The sequence below is a fragment of the Mytilus californianus genome, unplaced genomic scaffold (assembly GCF_021869535.1).
Source record: "Mytilus californianus isolate M0D057914Y unplaced genomic scaffold, xbMytCali1.0.p SCAF_5, whole genome shotgun sequence".
Taxonomy (NCBI): Eukaryota; Metazoa; Mollusca; class Bivalvia; order Mytilida; family Mytilidae; genus Mytilus; species Mytilus californianus.
The window spans coordinates 49,889,698-49,909,545 of NW_026262701.1; the positions used below are offsets into that span (position 1 = coordinate 49,889,698).

Genomic DNA, 19,848 nt, shown 5'->3' on the forward strand with positions numbered 1-19,848 from the left:
TTGTTTTATCAAAATACATCAAATTTCTGATCTTAAAAAATCCGCTCACATACAGAATTTAAAAATAATACTCTTGGCCTTAAAAAAAAAAAAAAGGAGCGCCACATAGCCTAAAAATAGATGATGACTCATTGTTTAGACGTCAATAACATTGCTGAAAGGATTTTTCCAAGATTTCAACGAAATTTTAGGAGAGGAATAAAACAGTAATAGTGGAAATAGACGTTTAAACATATGTATGCAAGAACATTTACAACTTCTATTTTTAAAGCCGATATTAGTGAACATGCAATGAAAAATATCCGGTGAAGTATTTTGGAAGCAGCACGTTGCTGATGATAAATTCTTATGCATGACGTCACGAATAAAGTGGAAATCCCCAAATGTCACGAACTTACAAGCATAACGAACTTACAATCATCGTCCAAATTAAAAACGATAAAAAAAATAATACTTTGCCAAAATGTGATTTATAACTTGCTATTCTATAAAAAAAATATGCTAGTAAATATAAGTCACGGAGCATTTTTTAAGCTACAGATATACCACAGATACTGCATAACTGTATAAATTTGTAAAGATTATAATGTAAACCCTTAAAACTAAACAACGATTGAATCTGATAATCATGACTGAGTATATGATAACTATTACAATATTACAATATATTATTTCCCAATTATAGAATCAAGTATTTTATTTATACAAATCCTTCGAAAAATTTAGAAATAAAATAGGAGGAAATTACTCTTCATTCTGTGCTTTAAAAAACAAGCCGGAAAATTGGAGTCAAAGAACTCGCTTTTTGTTACTAAACAATATGTAAATTTTATGTACATTCCTTAATGAAAAAAAACCAATTATTTGTGCTATCTCCCATTATTTGACAAAGTTGAAAAATTGAATGAAACGAATAGTATTCTGAATTTGTAAAAACAGCCAAAATGTTATGATTAAACACATTTTGTTCGCATCTGGATGAAAAAGTCTTACAAATAAAATGCATTCCACTCTCAAAATTTGCACATTTCATTAAAGATCTATGCCGATTTTTACTGTTATTTTCCAGTACAAGATGGTGGACGACTTCTGATCTATCTATAAGAAATGGAATTTTTTTAGAGTTTCGGGAAACACGATAAAGCCTTCTTTTTCTTCTTCCGGATACGGGAGTAAACTCCTACGTAGGAGTGTAAAATTCCAGTAACGTACTTGTGTGCTATGTATATATGGACTTAATTAAAATTACTATTAACAACTCGATAATAGAAATAATCTACAATAATAATTATTAAAAATTATTATTACATATAAACATTATGTACAGTAGCTATGGTGGTTTAATCAGTTGGTGTGGATCCTTCAAATGTTAGAGTGGAGATGCCACTTTTGGAGGATTCCAGGGTTTCAGACATACCTATTGCTTCAGGTAATAAATTCCAGTCAGAGATGGTGTTTGGATAAAAAGAATATTTATAGAAGTCTTTATTGGTTGAAATTTGCCGAAAGCCGTTACGGAACATTTTAAAAGTACTTCCTTGATGTGATACAAAATTCATATATTATGTTAGGGTTGAACCGAGGATGGATTTTGTTTACTAAATGTCTAACTGCAAATATATTGTATATTTAGGATTAAATAATAATCAATAAACAACTAATAATTCAAAACAAGATGGTAAGTTCTAAAAGTTTAGCTGACCATCTTTTGACACCACATATAGTAAGTTCATGGGTTCTTTAGTATGCAAAGATTGTTACACTTTCTAAACACTATGCATAAAAGGTCTGAAGGCTACTATAATAGTCAGCACTAAGTATTTGACATCTTAATCTGTATTGTAAATAGCACCAGACATTGAAAACTTACATTCTTAAACTCAGAAAAGTTCCTATATCTTTATCCCTATATTCTCTATATTCCAGGAATAGACAACCTTAGCCGTATTCGGCACAACGTTTTGGAATTTTGGGTCCTCAATGCTCTTCAACTTTGTACTTGTTTGGTTTTATAACTATTTTGATCTGAGCGTCACTGATGAGTCTTATGTAGACGAAACGAGCGTCTGGCGTATTAAATTATAATCCTGGTACCTTTGATAACTTTTTACACCACTGGGTCGATACCGCTGCTGGTGGACCTTTCGTCCCCGAGGGTATCACCAGCCCAGTAGTCAGCACTTCGGTGTTGACATGAATATCAATTATTTGGTCATTTTTATAAATTTCCTGTTACAAAACTTTGATTTTTCGGAAACCTAAGGATTTTCTTATCCCAGGAATAGATTACCTTAGCCGTATTTGGCACAACTATTTGGAATTTTGGGTCCTCAGTACTCTTCAACTTTGTACTTGTTTGGCTTTATAACTATTTTGATCTGAGCGTCACTGATGAGTCTTATGTAGACGAAACACGCGTCTGGCGAATTAAATTATAATCCTTCGATAACTTTTAACAGCAAGGGAACTAAATAATTCAGTTAACATGTTAATGGTTGTTTCCTCCGCTGGTCTGGCGATTTTAAATACTAACTGGCAGATTTAAATAAAATTTTATCATGCAAGTAATGGAAAGTAAATAAAACACTTAAAACATGCTGATATATAAACCAAGCCATCGATCTTATATCGAAAGGTGTACATAATTTCATTAAAGAAAAAAAGAAACATTTAAGTCTAGTTTGAAACGATTAGTAAGCGAATACATTTTAACCCACCACCCCTGTCAGTTGCGAAAAATTGCTATCAATCGATAAACTAAAAGCTTTTAATGTTAATGATAAAATAAGTAAGTACACTATTCATCTGACGCTCAATCGATTTGTTTTGTTTGTCATTTTTTTTTCGACTTATGATCTTGTCACGTTGGTATCTTCTTCTTTTCTCTTTGTGATATAAACTTGTTGTTATGATTGACTGTTATTTGTTAAATGTCAGTGGGAAATAATTCACGTACTTCAGGACGAGATCAAATTGCTTTTAATCTTATTGTAAGCATTTTTGCAAAGTCGCTTGATCGGTACGTAGGGTAGAAATATTGGACTGCCATTAAAAAAGAGGATATATCGGATAGGAACAAAACCTTTGCTTTGCGACAGGACACCTATAGATCATTGATTCAGAAATAGTTTATGCACGGTTTCTTTGGCGCGCAGAGTGCGAGACACTATCCCTACATAAGGCATCCGATTTAATATCCATTTTCCAACCGATCACTTCTTCTGGCATAAGTTTTGTTGCTTTGCGGAGGAGAGGGGGTCAAGATGATTATATCTCAACGTGCCTGTCAACCTTAGAGTTTGGGCTGTAACAGAATCAATGAATGTTTCAAACACAAGTGGTTGAATTTGCAATAACAAGTGCTTTTGCTCCTTTACTTGAGTAGGTCTGATATTTGTTGTTCAAAGTCCCGACAAACACGGATATACACGAAGGAAGAACATCTCAAATATTTTAACGAATCGTACTGTAGGTTCAGATTAATTATCTTACATTTATTTTCACTGTTAAGTACCTGTTTCCATCTAAAGGACAACAGCTAAAAGAGTTATTTCACTACTTGTATGTATTATGTATAACAGTCTATCTGTGAGGATGAAAAGGGAGGCGTTCATCTGTGTGATTCTCGCAATTATTATTAGTGGTAAGTTCTTCTGACAGTGAAAAATTAAATACTAAGTTTAATGACATGTCTGTTTTTCTTTTAGTTTGCAACTGTCATTCAACAAAGTTATATATAGTGACAATTGTTGATTTAATCAAATACATTATGTACATGTACACTATATCAAATGAAAACAATATGGAATTAACCATAGAATGCATGTAGGAACACACATTCTCCGTCAACTGAAGCACCAAAGGAGTTGAATCTATCTTTTTTCTCTCAATTTCACTAGAGTTGAAGTTTCGATAAAAGAGCTACCGATCGGACATTTTAAAATATACCATGAACAAAGCGTTAATACAAGATATAGCAAGGACGTATTATTAGAAACGAACATAAGTTAATGGTTTTTCCCGATCTGTGATTTGAAAACTTGACGAAAGAATTTAGGTCACATTTACCAATATATATTTTTAAAAAGTATAAGAAAAATATCGAACTTCAAGATAATTCGAAAAGGGGAAAGTCCATATAAACTGAAAAAATCAAACGTTTTCAACCAACATAACAAGTGAAAAACAACTGTCATATTCCTGACATCAGTTGTTACATATGTTTTGTATATCTGTATTGTCCTTCTGCCACTGTGTAGTTCCGTGGGTTCAGAGACTGCATAATCTTTCGGCGATCATTTGATTTACAGTCTCCTTGTATATTCTTTCTCTTTTAAACAAGTCTTTGGGTTATTTCTTGAAGTTATAGCATAATGCAGCGATGTGAGTGTACTTTGAGGTTCTGACACCAGGAGGCCAGAACAACTATTCGTATGGGAAAAAAAGAAGTCATAAAGTAATATTTAATTGTCAATCATATACATCTTTAAATATCGTATTGTTGTTCTAAGTATTGTTACCCTACACTTAGAATAATGAAGTTATGAATATTTGTGTTTGACCGACTATTCGTACGCCATTCTGTCTGTCTGTTTGTCCGTCAGTTAGATAACCCTATCCAGTAAAGTGTCTTTTTTGTCATAAGATATTGGTTCTTATACAATTTGTAGATGACCAATACTGTTATTTGTGCAGTATTCTTTTCTACTTTGCATTTTTGCTGGATGGTACAACGTTCTGATCGAACATGTGAAATCGTTAATTTGATATTGTCTCTTGAGTACTTTTTTGTTTAGTTACGACATTAATTGTTGTATAATATTGTGTGTACTAGTGTTCAAATAGTGCTTCCACGTAATTGAATGGAAAAGAAAGGTTCTTGGGAGAATCAGTTCAAAACCCATAAACACATGTTACAACAGTAATGTTCCTCATACACTATGGGGAGATGTTAAAGGTGCAATGCGATTATTATATGAAGTCTTTGGCCATATTGGGTACTTAGTACAGAGTTTACTAAAATTAGAAAAGTTTTATGCAGAAACACGATTTTTCTGGGATTTTTTCAAACTGAGAAATTCGTATAATTTTATCCTATAGCACGATTTTTTAAACAGATTTTAGAGTCTCTGGCAGAAGGGAGTGTTTAACGACCTTGACTACCCATGGGGGTCTCGCACGGATGAGAATTTTTATTCAATCATAAACAAAATATTTATATAGGAAGGGAAAGTGTCTAAGATGAGTAGAGTTACTGGTCTGTTTTGTTTGTTTGCAAGAAAATGAGTACGAGTTAGAAAGCATTATGAATGAGCAATCTTCTTATATTTTATTCAAAAATTCTATCAATTAGAAAGAAGACAGCCCGAAGCATCAAATATATGCCACTGGACGTAATTACAAACTAGCATCAATTTTTTATAACATGATATTCACCGCTTTACCCGTTAATCCTTACACACGGGTAAAGCGGTGAATATCATAGTTCTGGAGTACATTTGAGACATTTATTCTTTATATACAAGATGCTAAAATTATATTAATTTTATTTTTTATCAATTGCGATAATTTGTAGGTACACAAGGCCAACAAAAACACCATAATATCGAAATAACAATCTTACTTCATAATTCTTTTAATTTCTATGGGATGGGATAAAATACTTTTCCGACGATATTTTGACATTACATGATGTGTTTGTATTTTATTTTGGGCAAAAACACCGAAATCGAAATACATATATTACTTCACAATTCTTTGAATTTCGATGGGACGGGGAAAACAATACTTTTCATATGTTATTTTGATGTAACACGTTGTTTGAAGATGTGTTTGTACTTTATTCTGGACAAAAACACCCGTCGAAATACCGAAATATATATCCTTTTTCACAATTCTTTGAAATTTCGATGGAACGAGATACATATTTTGTGTTACTCTAACGATCATTATTAGTATATTTTAAGGTAGTGATTTCTTAAGTTTCACACAAAAGAATTGAACATCAAATATTATATAAGACAACTTCCATAGAAATATACATGAAAACTTTCAAATTGCCTGGTTATTCCTAAAATCATCGTTTTGATTTTTTTTTGTACGAAGACGTAAAATAAGTAAGAAAGATTTTTTATGACGGCACTACGACATTTTGATGATTTTAGCGGTTAAAAAATATGTTGCTAATGTCATCTAATAATTGAAAGAAATGGACAGAAAAAATTGACTTTATTCCTTTTAAAGACACATGAAGTATGTACATTCACAAATTGTTTTGATCTTGAAAATTGAGATAATACAATGATTCACTCTAAACAACTATCAACTGATCATTAGCCTATCAAATTTCAAATCAATAAGTAATTGACATTTAATACTCGTGTCAATCCGATGGCAGAAGTACTTTTGCGCCAATTGCTTTTTTCAAAATGTATTTTTTGCGCCAATTGCGTTTTTCAAAATGTATCATTTGCGCCATATATTATTTTTCAAAGGTATCAATTGCGTAAATTTAAGGAATACATTTGCGTCAATTTACCTGTACTAATATTTATCGTATTTGATAATTCTTTAAAAAGAAATACTAGTATCGTATTACTAAAGAATAATTTATGGAATGAGGAACTATTGTTGCAAGATATACATGGATGAAAAGAAATAAGAAGCTTTTTCTGATTATGTATTATCCACATATATGTTGTTGACATTTCCTTTTCCCCCATAGTCAGATATGTAAAAATCGTAAGATGGTGCCAAAGAAACATAATTAAGCGTCCAAAAAAGAAGAATAACAATCGTCTCTTTTGTCGTAAAAGTTTCCCGTGTTAAACTGAAATATCTAAATCTAGGGAAGGACATTTATAGACCTTATCGCTATTTGGAAATCTGCGCAGCTTGACCCGAGAATCTGCGCCTCTTGAACTATTGACGTCATACCACAATCACTTTTGCATTGTGGCGTCAAAATTTTACGGGAATCTTTGTGATGTCCAGTAATGGCGGACAAATAGCGATAAGGTGTTGATAAATTAGGGTCCCGTCTAGTGGCTGGTCGCCCTATAGTGATCAGTCTGTCCGTCCGTCCGTCCGTCCGTAACAAATTTTGTCCGCTCTATATCTAGAGAACCGTTATAATTTCATACTTTTTTCTTGGTATGCATATTTACCAACACCAGAGGGTGTGTCATAACGTTTGTACAACTTCCTAGATCAAAGTTCAAGGTCAGCGGGGCGCCCAGAGATGGCTCCCATCTCAATGATGTCTAGTTCAAAGTAACTTCCTTTGGGTAAAATATCGGCAGAATATTTAGAAAATTCTTTAATATTGATAGTATTGCAGTCCAATATTATTTAATATTTGTTCTATACGCCAAAATTTAAGGAAGACAACTCTACATTGGTCACAATAATAATATATCCTCGTATTATGGTTTTTTTTCGTGCTATTTAGAATGCATTTTGATGTCACAATTTCCATTGAAAAAGCATGCATAGTACTAGTCTAAATAATTATGACGTCTTAAAAGGCTTTTTTTTCTTCTTGAACGCCTTCCTAGCTTCCTAGGAAGGCGTCTCAGAAAAAAAAAAACCTTTCATATGACGTACAAAAACATATGATCTGACGATAATTCTGAATTAATAGTTTTGCATTATATCGAGTAGATCTAATTTCAATGATCTACTATAGATATTGGTCGTTTTATTGTATTTTTTGTAGTTTTGTGATAAATTTGGGTGTTCTGTGGTATGCAACGTATATGGGTTGTGTAACTTAAGCATGTCGTAAATCCCCTGTTTCTATTTTAAGCCATTTAGAGTTTTCGTGGGAATCGTTTTTTTTTGTGCTAAACACTCAAGATATTTAATCCTCGTCTTGTCAATATTTCTTTAGATTGGGGAAAACTTTCGTACTGGTAAGTTTTTATCTAGAATTTGTTTAATTCAGATTCAATGTTTGATTTAAATATTTATTTCGTTGAATAGCTAGTTATTGTGTAAATTTCGGATTTATAAAGAGATGGGATACATTTTGATAGTAGATGGTTGATCCGAGAATCTTCTGATGGTTGTTTGAATCAGCCATGATGGATCTATGTAATCACTCCGGATTTTGAGTTGGTGCAGAATTCTAAATTATTAATGAATTCTAACTAATTATGTGTTTTTTTTACTTGCAGAAACTTAATATTAACATTATACACCATTTAAATCATCATTAACTTTTGACATGTTATTTGCCCTTGAATTAAGAAAATATTGGTCGAACCGCTGCTTTATTTCAGATAAACACTTGCGTTTAAATTTCTTTTGTAAATCAAAGTTTATAATGAATAACTATTTATGATTTAATGTGAAAAAGTAATAATACCAAATTTATTCAGCTGATAAGAATTATGAAAATTTGTTTATCAGTATCTTATCTTTATTAGCCATGGTCCGTAAATTTTCAAAAAATATCACAAGGACATATGAGCTAGGATTCCGCAACTATATCTTTATATGCATGATCCGTTTGGAAGACCGTACTGTGACCTATAATGGTTTACTTTTATAAATTTTGACTTGGATGGAGAGTTGTCTCATTGGCAATCATACCACATCTTCTTACATCTATGTGTAAGTTATTGAATAAAATTTGGTTGAAGATGTGTATTGATATCAAAGTTGATTTCCACATTTATGCTATTATTCCAATTCTTTCCTAATAGGCAAGTTGAATAGACACTTTATTATACTGCTCAATTTATATCTTAATACACAATTTTTCAATTATTGACCTCATTAGTATACCTATAGAAACTTTTGTTCTACACTACATACAGTTATTATGTAAATTGTGTCTTAAAGATGAAAAAGATGCATATTTTTGCAAGGAAAAGATAAAAAACTAATTATTTATAAAAAACGCATGCAGGGTCTATTTTTCTTGTAAAATCGGATTTATAATCATTTGATATTAGTCAATAATTTATGTTAATTTGAGATGCAATTATAATTTATTTGCTGGAAATAATAAACACACATGCATAACTCAAACCTGGGCATTTTCTGCAATTTGTTTATAAAATTCCATCTTTGTCGCCCACTGGGCGAATGAATATCAAATCCCAGTGTGGGCAAATAAAAATTCAATCTGTCACCCACTTTTTCAATGTAAATAAAAATTAAAAAAAACCAGAAATTTCAACAATATATTTCTAATTAATCTTGTTTACTAAGTTTTCGCGTATGCTCCTTCTTGTCCTGGAAATAGTACTCCTGTATCCAGAGCACTTTTGATACTTCACCTTGCTTAACTAAACTTTTGTGATTATTCTATTTTTAAAAGAAGATGAATAAAGTTAAGCAGTGATAGATCTGAAGATGAAAATTTCCCTGTCACTGTTTCTTTTCTTGTAGTGAAACGTATACACCCTTCTCTTAACATTATTATACTTCAATCATAATATCCGGTCGGCGAAATGTCTCGCCAGACCAATTTGAACACTTTCTTTACCATCCCGTACCGCCTTAAAGGAAAAGCGAACAAGACAGAACAAAATATTACCAAAGTTACTAATTATCTAATTGGTCGAGACAATTTCAAAAGGAATGGCAACAAGAAAGGCCATGGTTGTCTGACCCTATCGAAAAGTTGAAATGGAACAATATTCTCATGATTATTATTTATTTGATGTGGATGAACCAACTGGTGAATCAGAAAATGAACTCCCTGTTTTCAATAACCTTCTTGAATATGAATGTGAATTTTGATTTTTTTTTTCTTCCAATTAAATGTTCAAATTAAATTACATGTCTGCAACTCTGGTTTAGTACAATTTGAATATGCAAGGGAATCAAGGAACCCAATGATTAAATGCCATTATGGTAAACAAACAATTTACCGTTCCGGATTAAAGAACAGGCCAACGCTAACGCTAACATGTGGGCCCTTTATTTCTTCAGTGGACTACTTAATTATTTTGTTTGGTTACACACTTGGCTACTGCTATATTTTCTTAGCATCAAACCCTGCTTATTATATTGCTATTTAATAGTGTAAGGTATTTGTACATGTATTTGAATACAGGAATTTTGTCCACAATGAAGAATAAAGACCAATTTAAATAAAAATTAGTTATTTAATTTTTGCTGTTGAATAAATGAATTTTCAATGCCACTTTCTGGAAATTATTCAGTCAAACTTCAAAAAATAATACTCTACACCTTCCTTTGAAGATTTCTACTTCCCATCATGTCAAAATTATGTAATGGAAAAAAAGGAAAAATTAAAATTCAGTAACTCGGCTGCTAAACATTGAAATATCAAAAGAATTTGTATCAATATTGAGAAATTCTCCTCCATCTTTGGGAAATTGAATACAATTTTATGAAAATGAAATAAAACTGTTCATCTTCTGTATATATATTTGACCTAAGATGATTTGGAAAAATTGCATGTGTCACCAAAGTCCAGAGCACTGTAAGATAAGGGGGAGCTAACTCGTATGTACTTGAACCAAGGGACAGGGGGTCAGTCTATCGCTAGACTTAATGTTCCGATAGGCATAGCTAAAACGCAAGGAAGGTTTTCATAATTAAATTAGCGATAACAGTTAAGATGAATGATGATAACAATCATTTAGTAAACGATGCCAAATAATAATAATAATATTCCAATTATGGTACAAAGTATAAAGTCTAAATATCTAATCCAAAGTAAAACAATTTCTCTTTAAAATGTAAAATATAAAATAAATGCCTACTAAATCATAAAATGAATTTAATTTCAAAACAAAATGTAAAAGTCTAAAAATTATAATAATTCTCAAATAGAAATTGCCAAAGTAAAAATGTGAGTCAGATAAATTTTGTCTCAACACTACACCGTCAACTGGTAGACTGGTAGACAGTCTTGTAGGTCCAGTATAATGACATGAGTAGTGAGAGGTTACGATTCCGAAACACTGACTGCTTTTCCAAAATTTAAAAATGCTATTTATACTAAAACCAAAAAATAAATCAATGTGACTCGACATGTAAATAGTACTCTCATTAGCAAAAATAGAATTTAATTAACAAAGCCTAATCCTATAATGTTTTGATAACAACTTAAATTATCCTAGTGACATGCTTATTACAATTAATATTTCAAACAAATCATTTTTAACAAACTGTGACATGTCGAGTACTTGCCACAGCATAGGTAAAATTAATCAAACCAAAATTAATTAAAAATTTTACAAAATACAAACATAATATTTTCTTTCTTAAAATAAAACATATTTTTTATACAAAGCAACACTAACAAACTTATGAGCCAAATTACACACCATGACACATGCCTATGTTTAAACATAGAAATACTCTCAAAATCAACCATTTACAAGTAAATCTAGGGAGACAAGCTTGTTTTATCAACTGAAAAAAAAAAACCAAAAACAATTATCTTTCTGAATTCAATGCACGAGTGATGAATGTCAAGTATTTTCCCGTCACAATACCAGAGAATACTATTTAAATTCCATCGGTGTATTTGATTACTTTGATTGTCAAAAGTACCGTAGAAGAAGTACACCTTTTTTCTGAGAATTTCATGAGCTGAAAGGGGTGATTTTAAAAAGGAAAAGCAACACTTTAGTTTTTTAGGGAAATCATAATGAAATTGATGACGTTCTACATTTCAATCCTTGTGTTGTCTGTTTTTTTTACTTGTCACAAGCACATGTATAACAATTTGAACAAAGCAATGAGGTTTTGGCAAAATTTTAAAATACATGAGCAGAAAGCACTATTATTAGCATATTAATTTATAGCAAAGGAAAGTAACCAATAAACATATATTACATAAAGCAGGTAGCAAAGTTTAAAGCAGAAAAAGCATCAAGCAGGAATATAATTCTGACATGAGACACTCAGACAGCAGTGTTTGGAATTTACAGACACTGCAGACAATTTTGTCTACCACACCAGAATTTTTTTGTTTTTTGTTTTTTTGTATTTGACAAATAAAAACTGGAAAATGACGATGTTTAAGTTGAGGACTTCTTTAATGTATTCTATAACTAAACAAAAACAAAAAAAAATGCAAATTTCAATAGGAACAATGCTAAAAAATTTGTCCGAAATCAACTTTTTATAATTAAATCACTGTTTATATTAAACAGACTGAAACTATATTATCAATATTGAATAAATACAACATTACATGCAGTTTTATGAATGAAAACATGTATTTTCACTTTCTAGAAGAATTTAGTTTTACACAGGTAAATTAATCAATGAGTGATATATTTCTCTTAGAAGAGGTTTAAAGGTCCCAGTGATAAAAGAAAGATTAGGTTTAGCTATTTTAGCTATTTTTGGAAAACAAGTTTTTTAACTATTTATCAAATCAAATATATCACGGATATCAAACAATACTGCACTCTTATCACAGTCTAGCATATAGAAATTTAAGTCTATTAGAATGTATTTATCATATTGTGAGTTAAGAGTTTATAACTAAAGACAGTATTAAAAATATTGTCTGACATATTTGGTGGTTTATAGGCACCACAGAAGAACCGTTTCTGTCCACCTGATGTTACCTCAACCCCAACTGATTCGATTTCTTTAAATTCTAGTCGTGTTTTCATATCTCCAGCTAGGTCTGATATCAAAAAGGCAAGAACACTACCCCAAATTGATTTCTATCTGATATTCATAAAGTTTAATTATCTACCATGAATAGCGCATCAGGGAAAGACTCGTCGATTTTGGTTTCTGACAGAAATAATAAATCAACCAAATTTCGTTCTAGTAAGTCTTTAAAATGCCCATGTTCATTACGTAGGCTGTTGATGTTTAGGTAGCCGCAAAAAAAAGAGTTTGAAAAATTAGGTAGCATGTATGTTTGGCAGTAGCAGCTTTCCACGGAAATGGAGTTTATCGTCCTCTGGAATCGATAATTTAATACATTTTATGTGGAACCAGAATTTACAATTTTCACACTGAATCCCCTCTTGGTTTAACTTCACGGGTTTTAAACAGCAAATACATAGATATTTTATGGGACATAGGTTTTGTGTGATGTCTCCACTCTGACTCAATAGGATTAAGATGGCTAGACCACTCCTAAATTTCTGAATTTAACAAGTTAAAAGTTTTGTTACTTTCGGTTTCGGCCATTTTAAATTTAAAACATAATAGCTTTTAGGAATTAAGTTTGTTTTCTTCATTTGTTGTTGCTTGCGTAGAAGCCTAGGTCTTCAACTCTGGTGTTTGGCTGTGTTAAAAGTTCTAGGCTCTTTCGTGTAAAACGTATAGTAATTCCAAAAACAACAAGAACCCATACCAGGGCACCATCTTTTCTAAAGGTTGCGTCTAAATTGGTAAAGTGTGAATGTAGTATCTAAAAAAGAAAACTTAAGGCACTAAGGCCAACCACTCATCTAATTTATTATGTTTTTTTTTAAATTGAAGTTCGAGTATGAAAATGTATTGAACAACCACACAACCCTTATTGGTAAATTGTTGCAAATTTAATTTATGACGTCATTATAAACAAAGAAACTCATTATTTAAACCTAAGGTAACATGTTTTATCAGAGAATTATCTAATTAAAAATCTAATTATGAATTAGAGAAAAAGAAGGTAGACATGCCGGTAGATTATTAATCTTTGCATATAAAAACTACATTATTCCTCAGGTAAGTTTTCTCTGAAAAGCAAGTTTTTCACAATTGATCCATGTAAAGTTATATCCCTTCTTAAAGGTTTGACAATTAATTTTCAATTAAATTTTTAGTTTCTGCTTTTTTATCCGAAACTTTATAGGCTTAAAAAGTAACTTAGTTGGACATTTCTGTGTATAAAACATCAACTTGTATTATAATTTTGTTTTGGAGGTGTTTTTTTTTCAAAGTACTTCTTAATGAAGTCGTTTGTAGATTTTCTGTCCCTATCTAATATACGGCCTCTATTACAGAACCTACTTATTGTTTTTATTGTTGATTTATTCTCATCTTGAACAGGAATGAAATATTTGCCACTAGACATTAGGCAACCAATATTCAATCAATCCTAATTATGTCTGCAAATTTATGATTGAACTTCAAAATGACAATTTCATGGTAGCTTGCCAGTGAAGGAGGTTGTTGGTTCAATTACTGGTTTTGTTAAACCAGAAACTTTAAAATTGGTATATGCTGCTTTGCTAAGAACGAGGTAAATGAGTAAAAGCAGACTGGTTCGCTTGGAGTCAGAATAATGTGTTTGGTTATTGTGACATCTTCCGGTGGCTTGTTACTTTGTAAACCAGCACCGTAAAAATATGGCTCAGTAAAACTGCTATCTGGGCTGACTTCTATTCTTCTGTGGTTAAATTACTGTCGGTGGTGTTAGATTCTAGAATCATCTGATAAACTAAGGACTCGCTGACATATCAACAGTTTTGTACTTGAAACATTCATGAATGGTAAGATATTAAAAAGATATTTTCGTTTTTTAGCCAATGGACAAGTTTGTCCACCTGGATGGGTTGATGGTCCTATGGGCAAGAAGTGCTACCTTTTTGCTGATAACCACCAAAGAAATTGGTTTGAAGCTAAATATGTATGTAATTCTATGCGGGCAGAGTTGTTATCAATTGAGGACTCCCTTGAAATGGTAAGTGAGATATATATATAAATAGGTTATGATCAATTAGGGCCCGCCTAGTGGCGAGTCGCCCTATAGTGATCAGTCTGTCTTACCGTCCGTCTGTCCACCCATCCGTTCGTAACAAATTGTGTCCGCTCTATATCTAGAGAACTGTTATAATTTCATACTTTATACTTGACAAGTATATTAACCAACACCAGAGGTTGTGTCATAATGTTTGTACAACTTCCTAGGACAAAGTTCAAGGTCAAAAACTTTGGTTTCAGTTGACAACCCCATGTCCAATAGATATAGTGTAAACTCTATATCTTAAGAACCGTTATGATTTCAAAGTTTATACTTGACATGTATATTAACCAACACCAGAGGGTGTGTCATAATGTTTGTTCAACTTCCTAGGTCAAAGTTCAAGGTCAAAAATTTCTGAAATTAAGGGTAAAGTGCATCCGGAGTACTGTTTAATAGCACATGTAACCTGCTTTAAGAGATTCAACCACTAACATCTTTAATAGTCAAATAGTAACCTGTTATTTACAGCGGGGCCCACAGAGATGGCTCCCATTTCAATGATGTCTAGTTTGTTTGGAAGGTACACTCATAAATGTTATGAGTCTAAGTTTCACTACTTTCAATTCATTAGGCCAAAAAAAATAAATTATAGTTATGTTCCTGCCTCCACTTACCCATTATGGACATATTTGCATTTAACCCCTAAGTCCCCTGAAATTTTTGGTTAAGTAGAGCACATCCTTTTTAAAGTTTCCAATATATATTACATATTTTGCAAAATTAAATTATTTTACCAACCTACCAATTTTTTCAAAGAACAAAGTTTATATATTGTTTTGTCCTTAACCTTGCTTGCTTGGTTATTAAACAAACAACAATTAATCTTGCTATTCCATACATGCAGACACGGTATGCTTTTACTTTAAAAGTATTTTTTTTCTATAATGTAATGTTGTGTAAATGTCTCATGAATGCTTGTTTCCCCCCACATTGTTTTTATATCTAAATTAGTCCTGCATTGCATCATATTTGAAAATATATTTGAAATTATTTGTCATAATTATAATGACAAGTTGTTAAGATCCTGAACTGTGTCATTAATAAAATGAAAAACAACTCTTAGTAGTACAAATGATACACATTACATTTGACAAATAAACTGTTGTTATCATGTTTGTCAACATTCTTAACAAATATATTAATCATACTGATTTAAAATAGACATTGTTACTGACACATTTTAAAATAGTTTGGGAATGGAATAAAAAAATAAACAAATAAATATTTATATGAATAAATGTTCATAAACTTACCCAAAAGGTAAATACAAATTAAAATAAAATGTTGTAAAAATGCCAATATTTAATATTCTGGGTTACATAATTTATTTTCACCAATGATGATCGATGGTGAAACCGATGCAACTCAGAACATAAAATACATCTGAATCACAATACTTTTGCGTGAATCGCAATGGAAACTGCCATTGAATATTCATGAGAAGAATGTATTGCAACATAATGGCACTTTGGATTATATAAATCTTGGAAATTTCCTAGTCTCCTGGAAGGTCAATTTATGCGGGATGGTTTCAAAGAGTAAAATGTTTTATTTACGATTTTTTATTCATGACAAGCAAGTGTGACATATATTGTTGCTTAAATATACGGTAACCAGAAATTTATTATAGACTAGTCCTGGTCCTCAGCCTTAAGAACTATTCAGTCCATGTACAGTTTGAGAACCTGTTTCATTATGGCAGTGTTTACTTTTTAGGATTGCTTATTAAAAATAAAGCTGATTAATTTTAATGTTGCCCATGACAACATAAAACAAATCTATCTAATTTTCACATAAAGATATTGGATCCAGGCAACATCTTATTTTGCTAAATGATACTTGCTTATGCAGTTCTACGGTTTAAGTGAATCAAGTATAGTAAAGTAATCAGTCTGCTTTTGGAATGCAGAAAGATACCATCTGCTGTGTTACTATGAATAGAAATCTTTTATTAGTTTCATTTAAAAGTTTTTTTGAATTCATGTAATTGTTTCTATTTTACTAAACAATATATGTGCTCTTGAAATGTTTTTCATAGATATTTGACATTAATTATTTAAAAACTGATCTATTCATCGAAGGACTAATTATTAGGACATTGGCAGTTTCAAAAACAATGTTTGCTAAAATAAACTATCTATCCTATCCTGTCATAAAAAAAAACACACTGTAGTAAACGAGTAGGTTCATGAAGGGTTCATATTGGCCCTAAAATTGCGTGAAATTTAACTTGAGTAAATTTGAAGACAAAACATGTAAAAATATCTGACAACTACAAATTCGACAGACATTAGAACAATTGTGATGTCATTATGACGTTATAATTGTAAATCTAACGAAAAAAATCAAAATTTTGACTTTTTTTTGCCTAAATGTAATAGATTTGCTTCAAATGACATTGGCATCATGCAAGAACCACAATAATTTTTGTTAAGATGTGTATTTGACCCAAATACATCATTTTATAACAATTTTATTTTGGTCAAAGGGTGTGGGCCAATGTTTTTAAGAAGGAAATACACCTTACCAAAAAAAAAACAAAAAAAAAACACCCGGAGAAATTTGACTAAAAACTTGAAAAATATAATACTTATGGAGTTGTCAACATTATTAAACGAATAACAGTAAAAAAGTGGTAAGTGTATCTAAATTTGCATATTTAAAATGTAAATAAAGGTTTTTATATGCTTGCCTAAGAGGTGACGTATTATGGTATACCGTTGTCGGTCTGTCTGTCTGTTGTCAGCACTTCGAACAATAACTAAAAAACGCCTTCAACAATTTTCAAGAAACTTTGGTGAATTGTTTATATCAATTTATATATATCCTTTCTATTTTCATAATATTTTTATTTTAATTTTCTATAACTCATAAGATGCTTTGAGCAATTTTTATGAAACTTTGGGGAATTGTTATTATACATGTTATATATTTACCTAAGTTCCTTTATGATTTGGAGTATTGGGACTTTATTTTTTTTAAAAAGGGGGGTTTCGTGTTTTCGTACAATAACTCAAAAATTCTTTGAACAGTTTTCATGAAACCTTGGTGACTTGTTTATATCTATTGAAACAAGCCCCCTTGGTTTTTTTTTATAAATTTCTCATATAACATTGCGGTGTGATGTAACTTTATTCGTTAAAAAATCGTTGCAAATTGTCCATTTTTGCCACTTTGGACATTTCTCGAATTTTATTTTGTTAAAAATCGTGTTGTGAACAAAATAGAAATGTAGAGGTGAAAAAGTAAGGCCACAAACTTAATTTAACTTGAGTTAGCCTTAATAGTGTCAAATTATTCATGTTTTGTGTCAATAGGTATCACTGTGTGTGCATGTCTTTATTTTTTTTTGGTGGGGGGTCTATTGGAGCAGTGCTCACAGTATTTCTAGTTGATCATATAAATTCATTTAAAGCATAAAGACATGCTAAAAGGGCGACGGGCATATCATGCTCTCATATCACAGCTCTTTATTATATATGATATTACAAAGTTTGATTTTTATGGCCAATTTAAGGATTTCTTGGCCATATTCCTTTAATTGTAAAATCTTAGTAAAAGACAAATATGAAAAGTGGAATTGTTAATTTGTTTATTTTCCATTTGATCCTACTGCTTATTTTTTTTTTTATTGAAGAGAATTTTTTACTCAAAATGTAGACCATGGCATTGTGTAGCATCGTCAATTTTTTATCTATCAATAAATGAATGTGACGTCATTCATATAACCGAATAATAACTTTATACGCATACAAAGATTTTCTTTTAAATACTTCATGTAATAATATATAATTATAGATTGAGAAATATGTTTTAAAGACAAATTGCTGATAAAAAGAATAATGGCATTTATATTTTGATAAAGTCGTCAAAAACAAAAATGCCTTTATTCTATAGATATTCTGTTACCAGGCAAAGGAAGAATGATCACTACTGTCGTCTTGTATTGCCAGTGTTAGCATCACACTTTATAAATCACCAACTCCTTGAAAACAAAACCAAACTAGCACAGCTTGTGGCTCACCTTTTCCATGGAAGATTAATATGTTATTTTTTCCATTGAAGGCATGGATTAAACAAGAACTGAAGAGAGTAAAAGCACAGGTAACTGGTACTTCAGAATGGTGGACCAGTCTACAAAAGAATGGAACAGTTTGGAACTGGAGTAGTAATATTGCATTAGATGACACTGTTGTGTAAGTGTATAGCAGGTATTCTGAAAACACAGTTGACCCTTTTTTGTTCTTTTTTAACTATGAACATCTTTATTTTTGTCTTGCCTGCGACGATTTTGTCGCTGACGGCGAAACATAGGTGTTGATTCTGTGGCAACGGTGTCGTCTTTGCTGCCGTTGTGGTCAACAATTGTTAAGTTTGATAGGAACTACATGTGATAGATCATGATATTGTCTATAAAGTTGCATTACCATCAGTACATCTCAGTTTGAGGACTGTTTCGAGGCCCTGACCCCTAGGTCACATCTTCGCTAGCCGAAGGTTACGACCAATTGCCCTCCTCCACTTTTGGCGGATAGAGATAGAATTTAGGATCCACAAGGTAACGATTTCCATTTGTCGCAGTTGTAACTGGCTACATTCAATCAAAAAGCATCTTTAAGATGATCACGTGTAAATGTAAAAAATATAAATGAACAATTGCCGGGTGCTGATTTTGCATTTGTTATTGACTAAGGTTTTTTTTAAAGATATAGCATTAACATTTTTTTTATTATTTTCAGACGCTGGGGTTCAGGTGAACCCAATAATTATCAGAACAAGGAACATTGCGCAGAAATCTGTTGCCCACATTTCTTAAATGATATCAATTGTGAAAAAAGGATCAATTATATTTGTGAACTTGATAAAGGTATGTTATACATTTATGATATCTGTTGGGATTAATGTTTCACTAGCAATCATACCACATAACTTTAGTTTAACAATGATAGAAGTAATCCTACCGAAGGCAAAAAACCTATTCAGTACCGATATCTTTTTTTTGGGGGATCATTTGTCTCATTTGGGGTACTGTGGATTTATTTATTTTCGTAGGTACAAATTTTTGTGTATTGAGGAAAAAGTGTGTATTCGTGGATACTTGATTTCATGGTTTTGACAAAGTCTTCATACAAGCCTCTAAGAAATTTGTACTTTGT

General features: G+C 31.4%; 1 protein-coding gene across 1 annotated transcript in view; it reads left to right on the forward strand.

Annotated features, from left to right (window-relative positions):
* Positions 1 to 3,530: 3,530 nt before the first annotated feature.
* Positions 3,531 to 19,848, forward strand: part of LOC127702426 (macrophage mannose receptor 1-like) — a 149,272-nt gene continuing 132,954 nt past the window's right edge. Inside the window, exons 1-4 of the mRNA XM_052206624.1 lie at positions 3,531 to 3,643; positions 14,472 to 14,629; positions 18,758 to 18,888; positions 19,432 to 19,559. Coding sequence (XP_052062584.1) covers positions 3,571 to 3,643; positions 14,472 to 14,629; positions 18,758 to 18,888; positions 19,432 to 19,559 — 490 coding nt within the window. The 5' untranslated portion in view covers positions 3,531 to 3,570. The remainder of the gene's footprint in view (positions 3,644 to 14,471; positions 14,630 to 18,757; positions 18,889 to 19,431; positions 19,560 to 19,848) is intronic.